The sequence below is a fragment of the Amphichorda felina genome (genome assembly GCF_050947745.1).
Source record: "Amphichorda felina strain 45539 chromosome Unknown scaffold_2, whole genome shotgun sequence".
NCBI lineage: Eukaryota > Fungi > Ascomycota > Sordariomycetes > Hypocreales > Bionectriaceae > Amphichorda > Amphichorda felina.
The window spans coordinates 1,318,477-1,335,563 of NW_028145048.1; the positions used below are offsets into that span (position 1 = coordinate 1,318,477).

Sequence of the window (17,087 nt, forward strand, 5' to 3'; positions counted from 1 at the left end):
CCTCTGTCTCAGCCACATGGCAGCCCAGGCGATCAATTGTTTCTGCCGTTGGGCTGCTCTCAGCGCTGGGTCATTGGCGAGGCGGGGAAGCGGCAGTTTCAAGGACTGTTTTAGGAGGTTGCCCAAGCACCCCACGAGATCTTGGGAAAGAGTCGGCGCCGAAGCTTGAGGCACGTTCGGGGGTGCCACGGCGCCACTGGGCACTGGCCAAATCAAGGATGCTATTATTGCTAGTATTAGAGGGTAATAAAGGGGCGATGGGGCAATGGGGCGACGGGGCCAAGAGGCGCAGTGGGCAGAGAGTTCAATGAGTTCATCAATGGGCCAATTTCAAGGGGGGAGGCTTTTGCCTTTTCCTGAGCCACACTGGGCGAATGCGGCTCCGTGATTGGCCGCTTGCGTCGTCGTCGCAAGCCCCCCTTTCCCATCACGAGGCCCCGTGCACCTACCTACTGTAGGTACCATGTATCCTGCTGGGCAGCTGGCCAGTGGGCCGCGGGCACTGCGGCAGCGCTGGCCACAGCTGGGCGCACTGCTGGCTGTTACTGGGTACTACTGAGTGCTAAGCTATGACTGGGTGCGCGCGACCCAATCCTGGCTGGGCTGCCCGAATCCGTCGCCCGTGGCTCCATTTTTTCGAAAACGACCGGGGTGAGAGACAGTGAAGACACGATATTCATCAGACGCCAGGCCGCCCCGTGCTGCCTCCATCCTGCTGCCGAAACACATTAGTACTGCTCTCTCCTTTTCTCTTCTGACCTTGTCGTCAACATCAACTCACCAACTATACGAAGAAGTAATACCTCCAACTCCTGCGCCAGACAATCTCCTGCATCTCTGAGCTTATTCACCATCCAAGCTGCGCCCGTACCTCACTTCGCCGGTTCCCCACATCACCGCCTTGGACCCCTTTCTCCTCCGTCTCGCCGCATTCCGAGCCCTCGACAGCTGAGCTCGCGCCTCTGCAATCATGAAGGGTTCGTCGCTCCGCAGACCCAGCTTCTGGGCCCATTGCTACGATGTCCAGCTAACCTCGTGGCCTCGCAGGACTCATCCTCGTCGGCGGCTTTGGCACCCGCCTCCGCCCTCTCGTACGTGCCTGGCCTCGCCCTGCAACCTCGTCCTGCCCTACCTCCGGCTTTCGCGACAGCCCTCGACTAACTGCGATGCGATGATAGACCCTCACCCTCCCCAAGCCCCTCGTCGAGTTCGGCAACAAGCCTATGATTGTCCACCAGATCGAGGCTCTCGTCGCTGCTGGCGTGACCGACATTGTCCTCGCCGTCAACTACCGCCCAGAGATTATGGAGAAGTTCCTGGCCGAGGTACGCGCTCCAATACCTCCTCCCCCCCTCCCCCTCCCCCAAAACCTCGTCTCTGTATTGGGAGGTTCTAACATCGGTCTTTTCCAGTACGAAGAGAAGTATAACATCAACATCGAGTTCTCGGTCGAGTCCGAGCCCCTCGACACCGCCGGTCCCCTGAAGCTCGCCGAGAAGATCCTGCTCAAGGACGACTCGCCGTTTTTTGTCCTCAACTCGGATGTCATCTGCGACTACCCGTTCAAGGACCTGCTCGCGTTCCACAAGAGCCACGGCGACGAGGGCACCATTGTCGTCACCAAGGTCGAGGAGCCTTCCAAGTACGGTGTCGTCGTCCACAAGCCCAACCACCCCTCGCGCATCGACCGATTCGTCGAGAAGCCCGTCGAGTTTGTCGGCAACCGCATCAATGCCGGCATGTACATCTTTAACACCTCGATCCTGAAGCGCATTGAGCTCCGCCCGACCTCGATCGAGAAGGAGACCTTCCCCGCCATGACCGCCGACAACCAGCTGCACTCGTTCGACCTCGAGAGCTTCTGGATGGACGTCGGTCAGCCCAAGGACTTCCTTAGCGGAACCTGCCTATACCTCTCGTCCCTGACTAAGAAGGGCAGCAAGGACCTGACGCCCCCCACCGAGCCTTACGTGCACGGCGGCAATGTCTTGATCCACCCCTCTGCTAAGATCGGCAACAACTGCAGGATAGGACCCAACGTCGTCATCGGCCCTGATGTCGTTGTCGGAGACGGTGTGCGCCTACAGCGCTGTGTCCTCCTGCGCGGCTCCAAGGTCAAGGACCACGCCTGGGTCAAGTCGACCATTGTCGGCTGGAACAGCTCGGTCGGCCGCTGGGCTCGCCTCGAGAACGTCACCGTCCTTGGCGACGACGTGACCATTGGGGACGAGATCTACGTCAACGGCGGTAGCGTCCTGCCTCACAAGTCCATCAAGGCCAATGTCGACGTCCCCGCGATCATCATGTAGATGATGATCTTTAATCTTTCTCAGTCGAAACACTTTATACCACCACCATTACTATTTTAATGGACGACGACTGGCCGGACTTTGAAACCAACTCGCCACTCTAAAATAAAAACATCACTTTCTTTTTTTCTTTCCTTTCCGGCAAGAGGGGAAACCATTTAATACGGGGATCCACACGGACACTTCAAAAAAGAAAGGGGAATGGAAGGCCGAAGAGAAGACGCATAGCACCAAGCTGGGTGCTGTGCTGCGTTGGCGTGTTTTTGTTTTTTCTTCTCTTCCTCCGTTGTGTTTTTGTGTGATCATTTGGCGTCTACAGGAAGGGGACGAGCGGTCTTTGCGGCAGTGGGCTGCGCTGTGACCGTTTGAAAATGGCGAATACACGGAGCTCAGCTCAGGTAGCTAAATGAATGATGATAAAAAGTCCGAAATCACCATCAATGAATGCTATTGTATCCCTGTACAACTGCGACGAGCGGTGGTCAGACGCTCACAACTCTAGGGCTGGCGAGTTTAGACAGGCCCCTGAGCAGGATATCAGCTGATCATCCATTTGAAACGAACCAGTTCTGCTTGGTAGTGCGTAAATATGGTTGGCAATGGGTATGTAAGTTTCGCTATGGAATGTCTAATGCTCATCTATCGTCTATATCCCATCTATAGTGTCACATGTCTATAAAAGACTACAAGACGTCTAGATCTTCTCTGACCCACCCCCTACTCATCTCCACGGCCTGCTCCCACTTGGCCCTCACTCTCCGGCGCTCCTCGGCCTCGATCTCTGGCCCGAAGGTGGTTCTCCCCGCGCGGTTCACCTCGCGCAGGTCGTCGAGACTCTTCCAGACGCCCGTGGCGAGGCCCGCGGCGATGGCGGCGCCCAGGGCGGTGGTCTCGCGCATAGCGGGGCGGTCAACCTGGATGCCGCTGATGTCGGCCTGGGTCTGCATGCAGAGATCCGAGTTGGAGAGGCCACCGTCGACGGCGAGGGACTCGAGCGCGTGACCCGAGTCCGTGGCCATGGCGTCGAGGATGGCAGCGGTCTGGTGGCAGATGGCCTCGAGGGTAGCGCGGGCGATGTGCCCCTTCTGGGTATGGGCGGTGATGCCGACTGATGGATGTTTGTTAGTCGGGGGAACAAAATGAGACACACAATCATGGGAAACGTACACATTGTGCCCTTGGCGTCATCGATCCAGTAGGGGGCAAATAGGCCACTAAAGGCGGTCACGAAGTAGACGCCGCCGTTATCCGGGACGGTCTTGGCCACTTGGTCGATGTCCTTGGAGTCTTGGATGAGGCCGATGTTACTCTGTAGGAACGTGACACCTGAACCACCGACGGCGATGCTACCCTCAAGTGCGTACATGGGCTCACGGCCCTCGCCAAAGTCGAATGCGACAGTCGCTAGCAGGCCGTTCTTGGAGATGACAGGCTTCGTGCCGACATTGTATAGGAGGAAACAGCCGGTACCATATGTGTTCTTGGCCTGGCCGGGGCTGAAGCCGCACTGGCCGACCAGGGCCGAGGACTGATCTCCAAGGCAGCCGGCAATGGGAACACCCTTGAGAGGCCCCCGGTAGAGAGAGCCAAAAGCGGTGGAATGAGAGGAGGGGACGATCTTGGGGAGTTTGATCTTGGAGCGGTCTAGTTTGAAGAAGGAGAGGAGGGTGTCGTCGTATTCGAGCTTGTGGATGTTCATGAACATGGTGCGGCTGGCATTGGTCGAGTCGGTGACATGCACAGGGCCATCTGGCCTGTCATTACCGCCATTGAGGCGGTATATTAACCACGAGTCAACAGTACCGAAGGCCAATCGTCCCTCATTGTAGGCCTCCTTCACAGCATCCACGTTTTGGAGCACCCACATCAGCTTGACGCTGGATGGGTAGGTTGATAGGGGCAACCCGCAGAGATCCTGAAGTTTGTCGGCATTCTCCCAGGTTTTGAGCTCGCGGACGAGGGAGGCAGTGCGCGTATCGGGCCAGACGACGGCGTTGTAGAGGGGTTCGCCGGTGTACTTGTCCCAGAGTACGATGGTCTCGCGTTGGTTGGTGATGCCGATGGAGCGTATCCTCGAACTGTCGTGGCCCTTGGATACAAATTCTTCAACAGCCTTTTCGACACATGTCTCAACAGTCTGAAGGAGCTCAAGGGGGTCTTGTTCATGCCATCTAGAGGGATCAGTCATTGTACCAGCCATGTTTTGTCTATGGAGGCCCACCCTGAATGGGCGTGCTTGTTATCAAAGCCCATTTGGTACTTGGCGACAGGTTCACCAGAGTCATTGAAGATGAGGAAGCGTGTCGAGGTAGTCCCTTGGTCTATACTACCAACGAACCATTGCTCTCTGTTCAGGGGGTCCTTCTTAGCGGCGCCCTGGGAGGGCTGCTCGCCCTTTGCAACCATGGTTCCGGTATTGGCACTTCGCAAGTGCCGTGCTGCCAAGTATCCTCTGGTGTGTTCTTTCGGTGTCCGGGGGAGGGAGTGCTTTGCGCCAGTCGTGGGTCCGAGGGCGGAACGTCCGGCGCAAAGAAACCGTCGTTGTCAGGGCACAGGCCGCGGGTGTAGACTGAGGGCTTCGACAGAGTTTGATATTTCGCTTGGGGTATCGAGAGGAGATCTGGGGACGACGGGGTGCGCCTGGGAGATGGTATGGGGGACGAGGGCTTGAACCCGGCCAGCGGATCGGCGGAAGAGACACGCCATGTTCGGTCTATTTAATCGGGGATCCAAAAGCCCAGCTTTCCAACAATATCACAATGCAGGCCTACGTCAGTGGAGGGGCGTGGGAGCACCGGCGACGTTTTGCCCGACGCGACTCGCGAGGCCCTGGTTACGACGTTGGAGTCATTGCCTGATTGGCCGGCCATCATGACTGTGGAGATGGTGAATTTCCATGAATCCGTCCTCTGGAGACTCCACACTGGCGACGGCGGAAACAAATTAGAAATTTGCCCATGACCTCTATCTAGCGAGGGGTTTTTGGAGTCGCGTGGCCGGAGGGGCAGACTGCAGTCCGGGCGTTTGGGTCTTGTGAAACCCCGAGACATCTCCAGACCGGCGTGCGCCACTGACGACTGACCTCAGGCGTCGTGCTTCCGTTGCCACGTTCCAGCCGTTAACATTATGTCTTCGCTTTCCCGTTCGTCTCCTGGAAAAAGACAGGAAAAGTGTTCGTACTGGAGGAGATAAATTTAATGTTTGTTGGGGATCCCCACCGATCTCCAGGAACAGGAACACAGGTGGCAGAGAAGAAGCATGGTTGGTGGTTATTGGCTTGGGGAAGCCATGGCCGGTGTGGCCGGCCCTTAAGCATCTCGGGGTGGAGACCCCGACTCGCCCGTTCTTCTCGAGTCCTTGACTCCTTCCTCCATCTCAGGAGTCAGGCCAGCATCTGGCAACGAGCGTCTCAGGCACGAGGCGCCGACTGACCCCTAGCCCCCACGGGCTATGCCATCTGAGGTTAGATCCAGGGCAGCCTCAGAGAGTTTGTTGTTGTTCATGGACCTGTGCTAACTGCGATTGCCACTATGTGGCCAGTGACGCCCAAGACCTGCACTACGCACAACTCTATCTTTCTTTGCCTCTCGAGGGGCAAAGATGGCCGACAGCGGAGGGGTGCTGTCAAAAGTCCGGGGTCTTCCTGCCTTATTACTACCAGTAGTGCGAATCACTGCATTCCTTCCGTTTGAGGCCAGGGGACACAGACATGAATCAATGATACGGGTACAGGGTACCTTCCTCCTCGGCTTCTTGTGCAAAATCACAAGAGAGCAGGCACAGTTGCCACATTACTCAACATAACTTCCCAATTCATTCGCAGAAGGTCGGTATCTAGGCAAGTGCCTGCCACATATGTTCCGTCAGGAAGCATTTCTGCCTGGTGGTGCACTCCGTTGCTTGGAGTTTCTCCTTCCCTTCCTCTCCACCGTGCTTTCTGACCCTCGTCTACCATTGTGACAGCGTTCACTCGTCTTCTCGCGATTGACTTAACCACCAGCTAATCCAAGGCTTGATCCTCGTTCATTCTCCTTTTGAGATTGTCAGCTCAGAATTGTCCCTCGAATTCATCGTCAGGCAAAAGGGCACCAATTCCAAATCGATTGACTGCAAAACTCCTCGGAAGAGAAAGGCCTTGGGCATCAGATATTTACGTTTAACTTCAGCTATCCAATGCCATCAAAACGGCGAGTATCTGGAACTGCCCCTGGAGGGTCGGACGATGGGCTTTTCAGTTCGAAAAGATGCCGCACTCAGCCATTTGACGACAGTATCTTCGGAAACCAACTTGATGTTCAAGTTGGAAATGTCATCGCAGCACAGACACCATTTGGAACAACTGAATCTGCAATCTCTGGCCTTGCTACTGAGGCTTCTCAGCCAATCTCGCGGTCCAGCCAAGCCTTCCCCAGGTTACCTGAGGATTGGCTTGACTTGGATCAGCTCACCGACTTTTTCGATCCTTTCGAAGAGAACGAATGCGAACAGGAACAAGCCCCGGCTAAAGACGTGCTCGAGGCTAACCCAGATTCCGGTTGCCAACTTTCTAAAGGGCGTCCGCTCTCAACAGGAAGCATAGGCGATGCCACGCTCCACGAGCTCATGGATGAAATGGTCGAAATGGAGATTGTAGAACCTCCATTGAGCGCACTCCGGGCCATGGATCGAAGCTCTCGGTCCGTAGAAGATTTTGATCCAAGACTTCAGCACTCGCCAGTCTCAGCCAATTCCTTGGAGAAACATTCGACAAAGGAAGAAAAGGAATTAGACTATGAGATTGACTGGAACCCAGTTCACCGGTTTTCGCGCCAGAGTGTGAATAATGCTTTTCGAATTATTTCTGATTGCGATCATCAGAACCAGGTACAAGATTCGCAAGCCCAAAGCTCATCTCCATCGACACTTCGCTCGCTCAATACTAGGTTAGCCAACCATGCCGTTAGCCAGTTGATGTTGAAACCTCACCGGATTTCTCTCCGTATCGGCGAGATGCTGGAGGCGAAAGAGTCAATGTTCCGCCACTCAGATGATGTCGTCTTTGAGCTTTTTGCGAGGGTTCTTTACTCACGGCGGGAAAACTTTGGCCACAGACAATACTTTCAATTCAGGGATCTGTTCAAGGAATCGCCTCCATTTCTCAGCGGCGCTCTCATGGGGTAGGATGCCGGAAGTCGCCTCGATTGGATGGCGAGGGAGTTCCTATCTAACACGCCGACACGCAGCAAGTGCTACTGCCGTTGTAAACTAACCCCAGACCATCGTTCCGACTTGGGATGGTCCATCTCTATCCTCGAAGTCAGGAAGACAGACTGGAAGGAAATTGGAGCCGTCCTTGAACATGTGGGGAGAGACCTCGATGACATTACCCTATACTTGAACCCATGACCAAGCTCTCTGGAACTTTTTTGATCTCAGCTAACAATATCGTGGGAACTGTGCATGAGTGGATTGCTTTGCTACAAATTTTCCGGCTCGGGCGAGATCTCATTTGCTTCAATTACGCCTGGGTAAATCTTTGCACAGTCAATGTGCAATCCGGATGGGGTTCTAACTGTGTAACTATTACCAATCTCACCCTTTGTCCTGCTCTATGATGCCTTGCTCTTCTAGCTCTGTGGCCACCTGTAATATCTACAATCCCCAGGCCTCAATGTATGGTCTAAAAGCAATAGAAAATGATCTGTCTAGTTCTTAATCTTTAGCAACGGCTTCAGAGTCTTTTGTACCGCGGCGCGGATCTCCTCCTGCTCCCTCACACTGAGGGGGGCCTCGTGCCCCTGACGACGACGCCAGCTCTCGGGCGTCTCCTGCAGAGCGGCTTCTTCATCCTTGCCGGTCGGGTCCACGAACTGGTAGGAGCGGTACTCGCAGTTGGCCCAGCCAGTGGCTGTTCAATCTTTAGCAAATGTCTAGTTTGAAATGGATGGATGGATGGATGGATAGGGAGAACGTACCTTTGCCAGACGGGATGCCGGACCAGTCGTCGGTGAGGAAGTGCAAGAACCCGCCGTGGGTGACGGCGGCGATGTGGTCGTCCCCGTCGCCAGCGAGGTCCCTCAGCGCTCGCCTGGCCTCCCTGGCGCGGGCCGTCAGCTTCTCGATGGTGGGCTCGAACCTGCTCTCGGGGCTGGCCTTGTCGGTCCACGCGGGGTCGACGCGGGAGAAGTCAACGCGGGGGCCGAACTCGGCGGCGAGCTGGTCGGCGGGCGAGCCCGTGTCGCAGGGGGCCTGGGAGACCTCCTGGAGAAGGTCGAGGCCGGTGATGGGGTAGAGGCGGTCGTCGCCGAGGGCGTTAATGCAGGTGTGGGCGGTGCGGCGGAGCGGCGAGGCGACGAGGCGGGTGAGGCTGGCGTGGTGGGGGAAGGCGGCGCGGAGGGCGACGCACTGCTCGACGCCGAGGGCTGTGAGATCCGGGTCGTGGATGGACTCGTTGGCGGCGCAGAGGTTGTGGACGCCCTGGGCGTGGCGGACGAGGTGGATGGTTGGGGCCATGGTGAGGAGTGAGTGAATGTGTGAGTGAATGTGTGGGTGAGGGGGTGAGAGTGGTATAAGTTGGTGTGTGGGATGGGAGATGCGCCGTTGACAAGAAGACCCTTTTGATATGAAGAGGTGGGAGTGAGGCCAGACCAGATGACCAGATGAATGACAGAATTCCTCGGTTGCTTGAAAAGGTCTGTACAGAATTCGCCCCTCGTGATGCGCACCTTGGGCGTCAAGAGAATCAAAGTCGACCCAAAGTTCATCATGAGTCAGGTGGGTCCCTCCCGGTCCCGGAGGCGGAGCGCCGCACGGCGTCGTCACTTGTTGGTCGGTCGTGCATCCGTGGGGAACGCCCATTGGCCAAGCTGAAGGTTGGGGATGGTCGACTCGGATGACAGTCGCCCGAATACGATCAACTATTATGTGTTCCAATCGCTCTGAAGACTATAGTGAAACACCTGGTAACAAATATACACACATTTCTAGCCACATACATGTATATTTATTTCCATATGATTCCTTTGGGGTAGATGACCAGTCCGGTAGTTCACACGCAACATCGTGTTCTGTACATCAAAAGCTTATTCCACTAGTTCGAACAAAGTGAGAGGTGCCGTCAAGTATGTGGACGGTGATTCAGTATGATTGCAGATACGCTCCCAAAAGAAAAGTACACAATAGTAATCATCACACTACACAAGCTACCCAGACGCCCACGTCGCCTATTCAGATTTGCCTCCCAACTCCCCCTACTATGCATAAATCATAGCTCAATCAGCGCCTCTTCGGGGGCATTCGTCTTCATGGGCTCATGCTGGGGAACACTAGGGAAAGAGGTCGGCGTGTATCCACCATATGCCCAGTTCTGGGGAGCCTGAGGTGGCTGCTGCTGGGGAGCCTGTTGCCAGTATGGTTGCTGCTGAGGCTGCGTCGGCGGTGCTTGTGGCTGGGACGGGGCCTGCTGCGGAGGAATCTGTTGAGACTGTTGAGGGGGGACGGGGACTTGGGCAGGCTGGGGTGGTTGGGAGGGCTGAGTAGACTGAGCAGGCTGGGCCGGAGTCTGAATCGGCGTTGCCTTGGACTGCACCGAGATTGATCCTCGATGGTACTGCATCGGCTGCTGCAGGTTCGGGTAAGGTGATTGCCCTGCTGCTTCGGGTACGGCTTCTGGAGCAGATGGGCCGGAAGGTGGTTGACTTGGTTGTTGGTTGCCGTAGTAGTATGAGGCATGAGGGTCCTGGGATGGCGTAGCAGAAGGTTGCTGGGGCGTTTGAAGTTGCTGCGTCGGTTCGCTAGGTGGTTGCTGCTGCGGCGGCTGTGGTTGTGACTGGGGTTGGGGCTGGCCCTGGCTTTGCTGTTGGTAAGGATCTTGGGGCACCCCGTGGGTCCTGCTTTGCCAGCTGTCGCTTCTCTGGATATGTGACTGCAGAGGGTACTGGCCCGGCGAGCTCTCCGGGACTTGGCCATATGATACGAACTGGGGCTGAGGCGTTGCTTGGGAGGGCTGTTGCTGGTACGGGTGGGCCCCGGGCGGTGCCTGGTAGCCAGCCCGATGCTGAGGATTGTAGAAGCTCTCAGCGCCACCTGGAGCGTTCGGCGCTTGCCCGGGAAGTGAGGGATACGGGCCGGACGGCTGGCGAGGGGGCGGAATGTTATAGCCGCCAAGATTCTGCTGGCTGTAGGCCTTGGAAAGTCTCTCCTCAAGCATCCTGTCATAGTACCGGACAACGGTAGAAAGCTTTGCGTGCAGATCCAAGAGGGTATCTGAAAAAGGTCGGTCAGCTTGATATTCGCAGGAATGTCTCCGATGAGAACTCACCGTGCTTGCTCATAGTCTCTCCATAGGTCCGTGCTAACTTGGGGCGCAATGCCCCAATGCTGTCGTAGAGCTCTTGTATTTGAGGTTCCCTCAAGATGGTGCCGGGAGGTTGTGTCTGAAGGCGATCTACCAGGGTTGAAAACAGATTGATGTTCTCCGCTTCCACGGGCGTCAACTCATAGTCATTCTTGGGGAGGGCAAAGTTGGATGTAGACGAAGAGGCCGCAGGGTTGGAGGTTTGCTCCTTCAACGCCGCCGAGTGCTTCTGCTTCTGCTCCTCCATATCCGCTAGAGACGCAGAAATTGCAGCCTTGAGGTCTTCATCCTCCTCTTCCATCTGCTTCGCAGCGGTGGCGTCGTTCGTTTTGTTCACGTTCGAGGTAGGTGGAGCTGCGCCGCGGGGCTGGCCGGTGGCCTCCTCCAAGCTCATGGCCAGAGCCTTCTTAAGATCTTCGTCGAAGCCATCGTCAACCCGGGCGTTGCGAGGCTGCATTGAAGATGTGCTTCGATGCTTATGGGGATATGTGGGCGTACGATCCGGCTCCTTGTAGCCCCTGCTAGTGATTTTGGCATAGCAGCCATCATCAACTCGCACGGGAGTATGGATCCCGAGATGGGGGAGTGCCACCACTTTGCTCGAACACTGCTGGTCAAAGCAGTTCCCGCAGTTTCGACAGTGGTGCTTTCGATTTGTGAAGGTAAACGGCGTTCGGCATCGCATGCAGACGTCGGAATCGGCCCACTCCGGTGGCTGCGCCTCTATGTTAGCAATCTGTCCGCTACACATTAGTCCTGGGGTTGGCGACGTCTTACCGCGCTGCTGTCAATCATGCTACTAGCCACTGTCTGGCGCGGCGGGAACTGATACCCCTCTGCCTGTAAATTCCTGTAGACCGTCCCAATGTAGGATAGTTCATGTCGGCCTTCGGTCGCAGCCGCCCAGGACTGGATCAGTTCCAGCATCTTAGATCGAACATCTTGCTTGACCCCGGCCGTTCCCACCGCCTGTAGAAGGGATACAAGGTTGTCCATGAACTCGCGGGAAGCGATCTCGGCGAGGAAATGCGATCCGCCATTCTTGACACAGGTGTCGGTAAGGTTGAGCGCACTGAGCTGGGTGTTGGGGTTCTTGTTGCCGATGCGGCGCTTGAGGGATCGCATGGCCTCCTTGGGGGCGACAGTCTTGGATCGAATGACGTCTGAGATTTCGAGGTTCAGTGCGATATCTTCCAGGCTGCTGCTGGTTGCCTTCTCGATCTGCTCGTCCAAGGCCGTGTTGGCCGAGGACGACCACCAACTCATCATGGTGGGCGACGGGTGATGTTTGATCGGTCGGAGTCGCAGAGGAGGTAGACGGCAACAAATAGAATAAAGGGCCGAGGAATGGGTCGAAGGGGGATCAAGGGCGTGCGAGGGCTGAGGCTGAGTGTTGCGTGGTTATCGGGAGATGGGGGATGGTGATGGAAGCTCCAGGTATTCGCGGCAGGCAGACTGGGCGAGTGAGTGACGTTGAGGGCCGCCTGGGTGTGCGACTCGTCACTGGTCAAGCCACTCAGGCTGCTGCCAAGACCAAACTTCCAGTAAGCTTCAGTGGCCGCCACAGGGCCCAGCCACCTGGCCTTCCATTGCCTTGGTGCGAATATACTCCGTGTGGCTTGGGTCAAATAACTCCTCCGTACCGCATAAAATACGTATGGTATGAATACTTGCTCGATATACTTCAATAAGGTCTATGAAGGATATCAACAAGCGAATACAGACTGAAGTCCACCTGGCTTCCTTTGAATCGCCTCGTAATATGAAAGGGGATGATCACATATCCGCCGCTGCATACGGAGACTTTGCCCAACTATCGGAAGCCCCGGGTGAATCCAGATAGTATCCTAAAGACTAATGTTCGTACCAACAGGAACGAGCTCACTTGCCCCATGGGGCGCGTGTGAGGCAAGGAGAACTTCTTGCGAATGCACGATTAGGCGTATATACATGCGTGCCTCTGGGGGGATGACGACTGGCCCGTGGCTGGGGTGTGGGGGTGACAAAAAGACGGGGGCATCAATGTAAGTATTGGTTGCCACGCACATGGAACGGTGAGATGCAGGCGAACTAATCCCCACTAGTATTGTGAGCCTAGTTATGAAGTATATTTAAAATACGTACAAGGGGAGTAGGCAGGTATGGTATGGTGCAAGGCAATGTTACCATTGGGAAAACGACATTCAACGGCCATGAGTGTTCTACTACGTACGAGTACGTACGGTGTCTGCCCCAGTGTCCCTGGAGCCTAGCGGGGTACGGCGCCAGGTACGAGGTTTACCCCGAGGGTACCTGTGGTGACCAGCGAATCACCATTGGGAATGGGTAGCGTTCGGGTCCCACATGTACAGTGGCCACACCAGATGACGAACGGGCCTAAAGCTTACCGCGTTCCCCCCAGCCTCGATCCGCAACGCCTCATCCACATCACGACACCAGAGCTGCCCACCTTCCTTCGCAACACCAGAGGGATCTCTTTGACCAAAGGTCCCTGGTCCCCATGAGCTTGGGTCCCGTTCTCTTCTCTTTGATGAGCCCCTCATTCAAGACCATGACCCTCACTCTAGCCGCTACATAAGAACACACCGACGTTTGTTCTTTGGCGCCTTTGTGGTGGCAGCTACGGTTACGCAATTACCACCCACGAGCAACGTCCCGTCACATCGGCCCCCCATGCCCCTCCACCAGCACAAACAGTTTCGTCAAATGTCTTGCGCGCAGGATTCAAATTCTGTGCATACCCAAGCCTTGAAAAACTGACTTTGACACCATTTACTTCGAGCGCTTCGCTGAGAACGCACTCCCCGCCTCCATCAACGCCACGTATGATTTTGCGACTCCGATACCGCGATCGTTTACCTATATCCCGACACCCCTGACGAACCCGACCACGGTCCGCCCATGGCTAGTGATGGAGTCAACGGGGGTGCGCCCCGAGCTGGGGCAGCGCCGCTGCCTCATATCGACGACATCACCGCCACGCCCAAGGACATCGACCCGAACATGAGTCTGAAGCGGCTGCTCGATATGTGCGAGTCGTCCTTGCGGGCGGCAGAAATGAGTCGGGAGTTCCACAGACCTGCGACTGCTCTCAAGGACTACCTTCGGGCCTCGATCATTGCCGTCCAAGTTGTCCAACACCACAAGGATTACCCTACTATGCAGAGCAATCGGGGAAGCGAGCTGCCTAAGAGGCACGGCGCTCTTCTGAAACAAATTAAGGGCCTATACGAAACCTACGACCAGGTCAAGGAGGACATCAGAAAAGATAATCAGAGGACCGGAGTAAAGCCGCAGATGTCAAGGCCAGGCACCCCCCACGCTGTTGGATCCGACTTAACCGCCGGGAGACCACAGAACCATGGTTTGCAGCCTAACGGAGCTCCTTATCCAGCTGTCAACGGCTCTCCGGTCAGGCCAAAGCCCGCGCCCCGCCCCAAACCCCAGTCACTTCACGGCAATGCAGTCCAAAACAACCACGCCCGCTCCTCATCTACTGCCAGTGCTGCTAGTGACATGCTGGCCGCCCGGTTCGCCGGGCTGAGGGGCCCCCAATCTTCCCCTGGACAGGATCCCCGCATCAGGACTCATTCTTTCACACAGACAGCCCGGCCGGCAGGCCCTCGAGATATGCCCACAAGTCAGAAGCCAAAGATCGGGATAGACAGCTCACTCCCCTCCCTTCCAAAGATGCCCGACGCGATATACAGTCCGGTACGGGGGAATATGTCGGAGGGGTCGGCCAGACTGCCTACGAGCACTCAAAGAGGGCCCTTCACCCGAACAGGCTCGTCTACATCGATCACGGGAAGTCCCACCGCATCCTCCCAACCACCGAGCAAAGACTACTTCACGCCGGTCTACACAAGCTCGGTCAGCACCGAGCCCAGTGCTTTCAGTAGACCCTCCACAGATATCTCTTCTACTGTGTCATCGCCCAAGCGATCTCTTGATCTTTCATCACGAGATGTGGTGGAGGCTACTGAGCTCTATCATGCCATGAAAGAGAGAAGGTCTATCCTTCTTATAGACATACGACCCCGAGAGGATTTCGATACTGGGCATATCATGTCCACCTCGATCATTTGCATTGAGCCGAACATTCTTGCCCGGGACAACCTATCTGCCGACGATATTGCAGAAAGCATGGTTATCTCTCCAAACCAAGAGCAGCAACTATTCGAAAGGCGCAATGAGTATGACCTTGTTGTAATATACGATGAAGACTCGAAGGAGATCCCAAAGTTGCCCCAAGGTCAAGATGAAATGGCACTCGTATCATTGCACAGGGCGCTGGTACACTTGAACTACGGTTCCGAGCTCAAGCAGCCGCCTTGCCTCTTAAAGGGGGGGCTCGATGCATGGATAGATCTCATGGGCGAGAATTCACTGCAGCCGACAGCTGCTTCGTCTCACATTCGCCGGGGAGCTGTGGGCCGCCGAAAGTCCAAGTATCGTATAGCGCCTATGAAGGCTGACGAAGTCAAGGCCTGGCAGAATGCAGTGGAGAACGATGACATGGAAACGGCCTCGTCTCCGACACTCTATCGGACCACCGAAGACTTCATCAGGAGATACCCGGCCCTCCCCGTAGAGCCCGAAAACATGACATCGCCAACACCACCTTCCCGGCCGGAGAAGACTGTGGGCTACCAGCCCTCGAATAAGCACCACGCTCCTGGAGACCTGCCTGCCCCTCTCGCCCGACCTGCTCCAGCTGTGTCGCGCCCTAGCCATAGTGGTTTGTCAATAGGAGCAGACGACCATGGCGAGTACGGCGATAAGAGCGGGGTGCCCCCACAACCAGCTGGGCGACCACCAAAGGCGCCCGAGCATCCGTCTTCAGATATCTCTTCGTATTACACAGGCTTGAACAACCCTCATAACTGGTGCTACGCCAACAGCATTCTACAATCGCTTCTCGCATGCGAATTTGGAAAGGAGTTGACCAACTCGGACTGGAAGAAGAAATACATTGTTCCCAGGCGGTCGAACGAGAAGATCGAGCAGCCTCAGCTCATGATGCAAATCCTTTCCAACCTGTTTCATTGGATGTCTACTGGTAAATTTGAGGTCATGAAGGCATCCACACTCATGGTGAGTTACATATTGGGCACTGCTGCCACACAGAAACTGATGTATCCGAATAGAATTATACACGACATGTCAGCGTACAGACAAGGTCGGACGAGAAATTTGGCGACCAAAACCAGCATGATGCTCAGGAATTCATGACCTTTCTCCTAACTCACCTGGACGACGAGACGAACTGTCGACGGAACTTGCAAGGCCACGCCGCGCAGCCGAACACGTCAACCCAGTCTACCTTGGAAGCGGCTATTGAGTTCTGGGGGAACCACTCGCGGTACCATCAGTCCATGGTTGACCGATACTGGCGTTTGATCGAACTCGGAATAACTCAGTGCCATTCTTGCAATAAGTCGTCGTACAACTTCCGGACAGTCGACATGATCACCCCTAGCATTGGCGATTCCGCCCTGAAGTTGGAGGAAGCCCTGACGGGACATGTTGGGAGCAACGTCCTCGATGATTTTTTTTGCAACACCTGCCAGGGCCCCAGGAAGGCCACAACTCGGCTCTGCTACCCGCGGATGCCATCACTGCTTTGCATTAGCTTCAATCGATTTGGCTACAACGCAGGCGGTATGACCAAGTCCACTACTAGCATCACGTGGGATCTGAACCACCTTGATATGGCGCCCTACTTTCTCCGCCCCGAGTCATGCTCTCTCTCCAGAGACACGGACGATAAAGCGTTCAAGGGCCGGTTCGGGTACGAATGCTTCGCAGTCGTGGAGCACATGGGGCGGACACTGAACTCAGGGCACTACACGGCGTATGTGCGCGACCCCCGGACGCACGACCCGTCCGCCTGGCTCTACTGCAACGACTCGGCCGTCACCAAGGTCCGTATGGATAACCCGAACGAGCGCTCAAGGCTCTTCAAAAACAGCGATTGCGTGCCCTATCTGGCCTTTTTCAGGAGGAAGTTCGGTTCATGATACGATAGAGCGGTACTCGTTTTCTTCTTTTCAGTGATTTCCCCTCTCTTTCTGTTTAGGATATCCTGTTGCTCACGGGCTCCTTCTTTTGCTGATGGGAGACCACTTATCGCGCCAGATACCACGACCGCTGTTAGAGTACTTCTTTTTTTTATTCGGGCTAGCATGGCATGGCGTCTCTTGCACGGTTTTATTTCACTTGGCGAGGATGACATTGGCGTTTCAACTGAGCATATCCGTACTTCCTCCAAGGGTTGTTGATGAGTTCTCTCTTGGTAGCAATGTATCTGCATAGCGTTCGTACCTATATGATAGACCCGTGATGGAGATTTACAGCATCACGTAGCGGGATGAGGCAACATAGGGCCGTAACAAATAGATATCTTGACGAGCCAACGCCTGAAAGCTACATACAATACA

The 17,087-nt window shown here is 55.6% G+C and overlaps 5 protein-coding genes across 5 annotated transcripts; 2 read left to right on the plus strand and 3 right to left on the minus strand.

Moving 5' to 3' along the window:
• Positions 1–970: 970 nt before the first annotated feature.
• MPG1 (mannose-1-phosphate guanylyltransferase) lies at positions 971–2,309 on the plus strand (the record flags this gene model as incomplete). The annotated part of the gene is made up of 4 exons (XM_083191444.1): positions 971–977; positions 1,048–1,091; positions 1,179–1,325; positions 1,413–2,309. The coding sequence occupies 4 exons, from the start codon at positions 971–973 to the stop codon at positions 2,307–2,309; spliced, it is 1,095 nt and encodes a 364-aa protein (XP_083052658.1).
• Positions 2,310–2,992: 683 nt separating this feature from the next.
• On the minus strand, positions 2,993–4,715 carry GUT1_1 (glycerol kinase; the record flags this gene model as incomplete). Its single annotated transcript, XM_083191445.1, has 3 exons — positions 2,993–3,417; positions 3,477–4,480; positions 4,531–4,715. 3 exons carry the CDS (start codon positions 4,713–4,715, stop codon positions 2,993–2,995), a joined length of 1,614 nt encoding a protein of 537 aa, XP_083052659.1.
• Positions 4,716–7,993: 3,278 nt separating this feature from the next.
• Positions 7,994–8,801, minus strand: ACO1O0_001968 (histidine phosphatase superfamily; the record flags this gene model as incomplete). The annotated part of the gene is made up of 2 exons (XM_083191446.1): positions 7,994–8,196; positions 8,264–8,801. 2 exons carry the CDS (start codon positions 8,799–8,801, stop codon positions 7,994–7,996), a joined length of 741 nt encoding a protein of 246 aa, XP_083052660.1.
• Positions 8,802–9,552: 751 nt separating this feature from the next.
• Positions 9,553–11,913, minus strand: VPS27 (ESCRT-0 subunit protein VPS27; the record flags this gene model as incomplete). Its single annotated transcript, XM_083191447.1, has 3 exons — positions 9,553–10,553; positions 10,609–11,359; positions 11,422–11,913. 3 exons carry the CDS (start codon positions 11,911–11,913, stop codon positions 9,553–9,555), a joined length of 2,244 nt encoding a protein of 747 aa, XP_083052661.1.
• Positions 11,914–13,545: 1,632 nt separating this feature from the next.
• Positions 13,546–16,667, plus strand: DOA4 (uncharacterized protein; the record flags this gene model as incomplete). The annotated part of the gene is made up of 2 exons (XM_083191448.1): positions 13,546–15,741; positions 15,822–16,667. The coding sequence occupies 2 exons, from the start codon at positions 13,546–13,548 to the stop codon at positions 16,665–16,667; spliced, it is 3,042 nt and encodes a 1,013-aa protein (XP_083052662.1).
• Between the last annotated feature and the right edge of the window lie 420 nt (positions 16,668–17,087).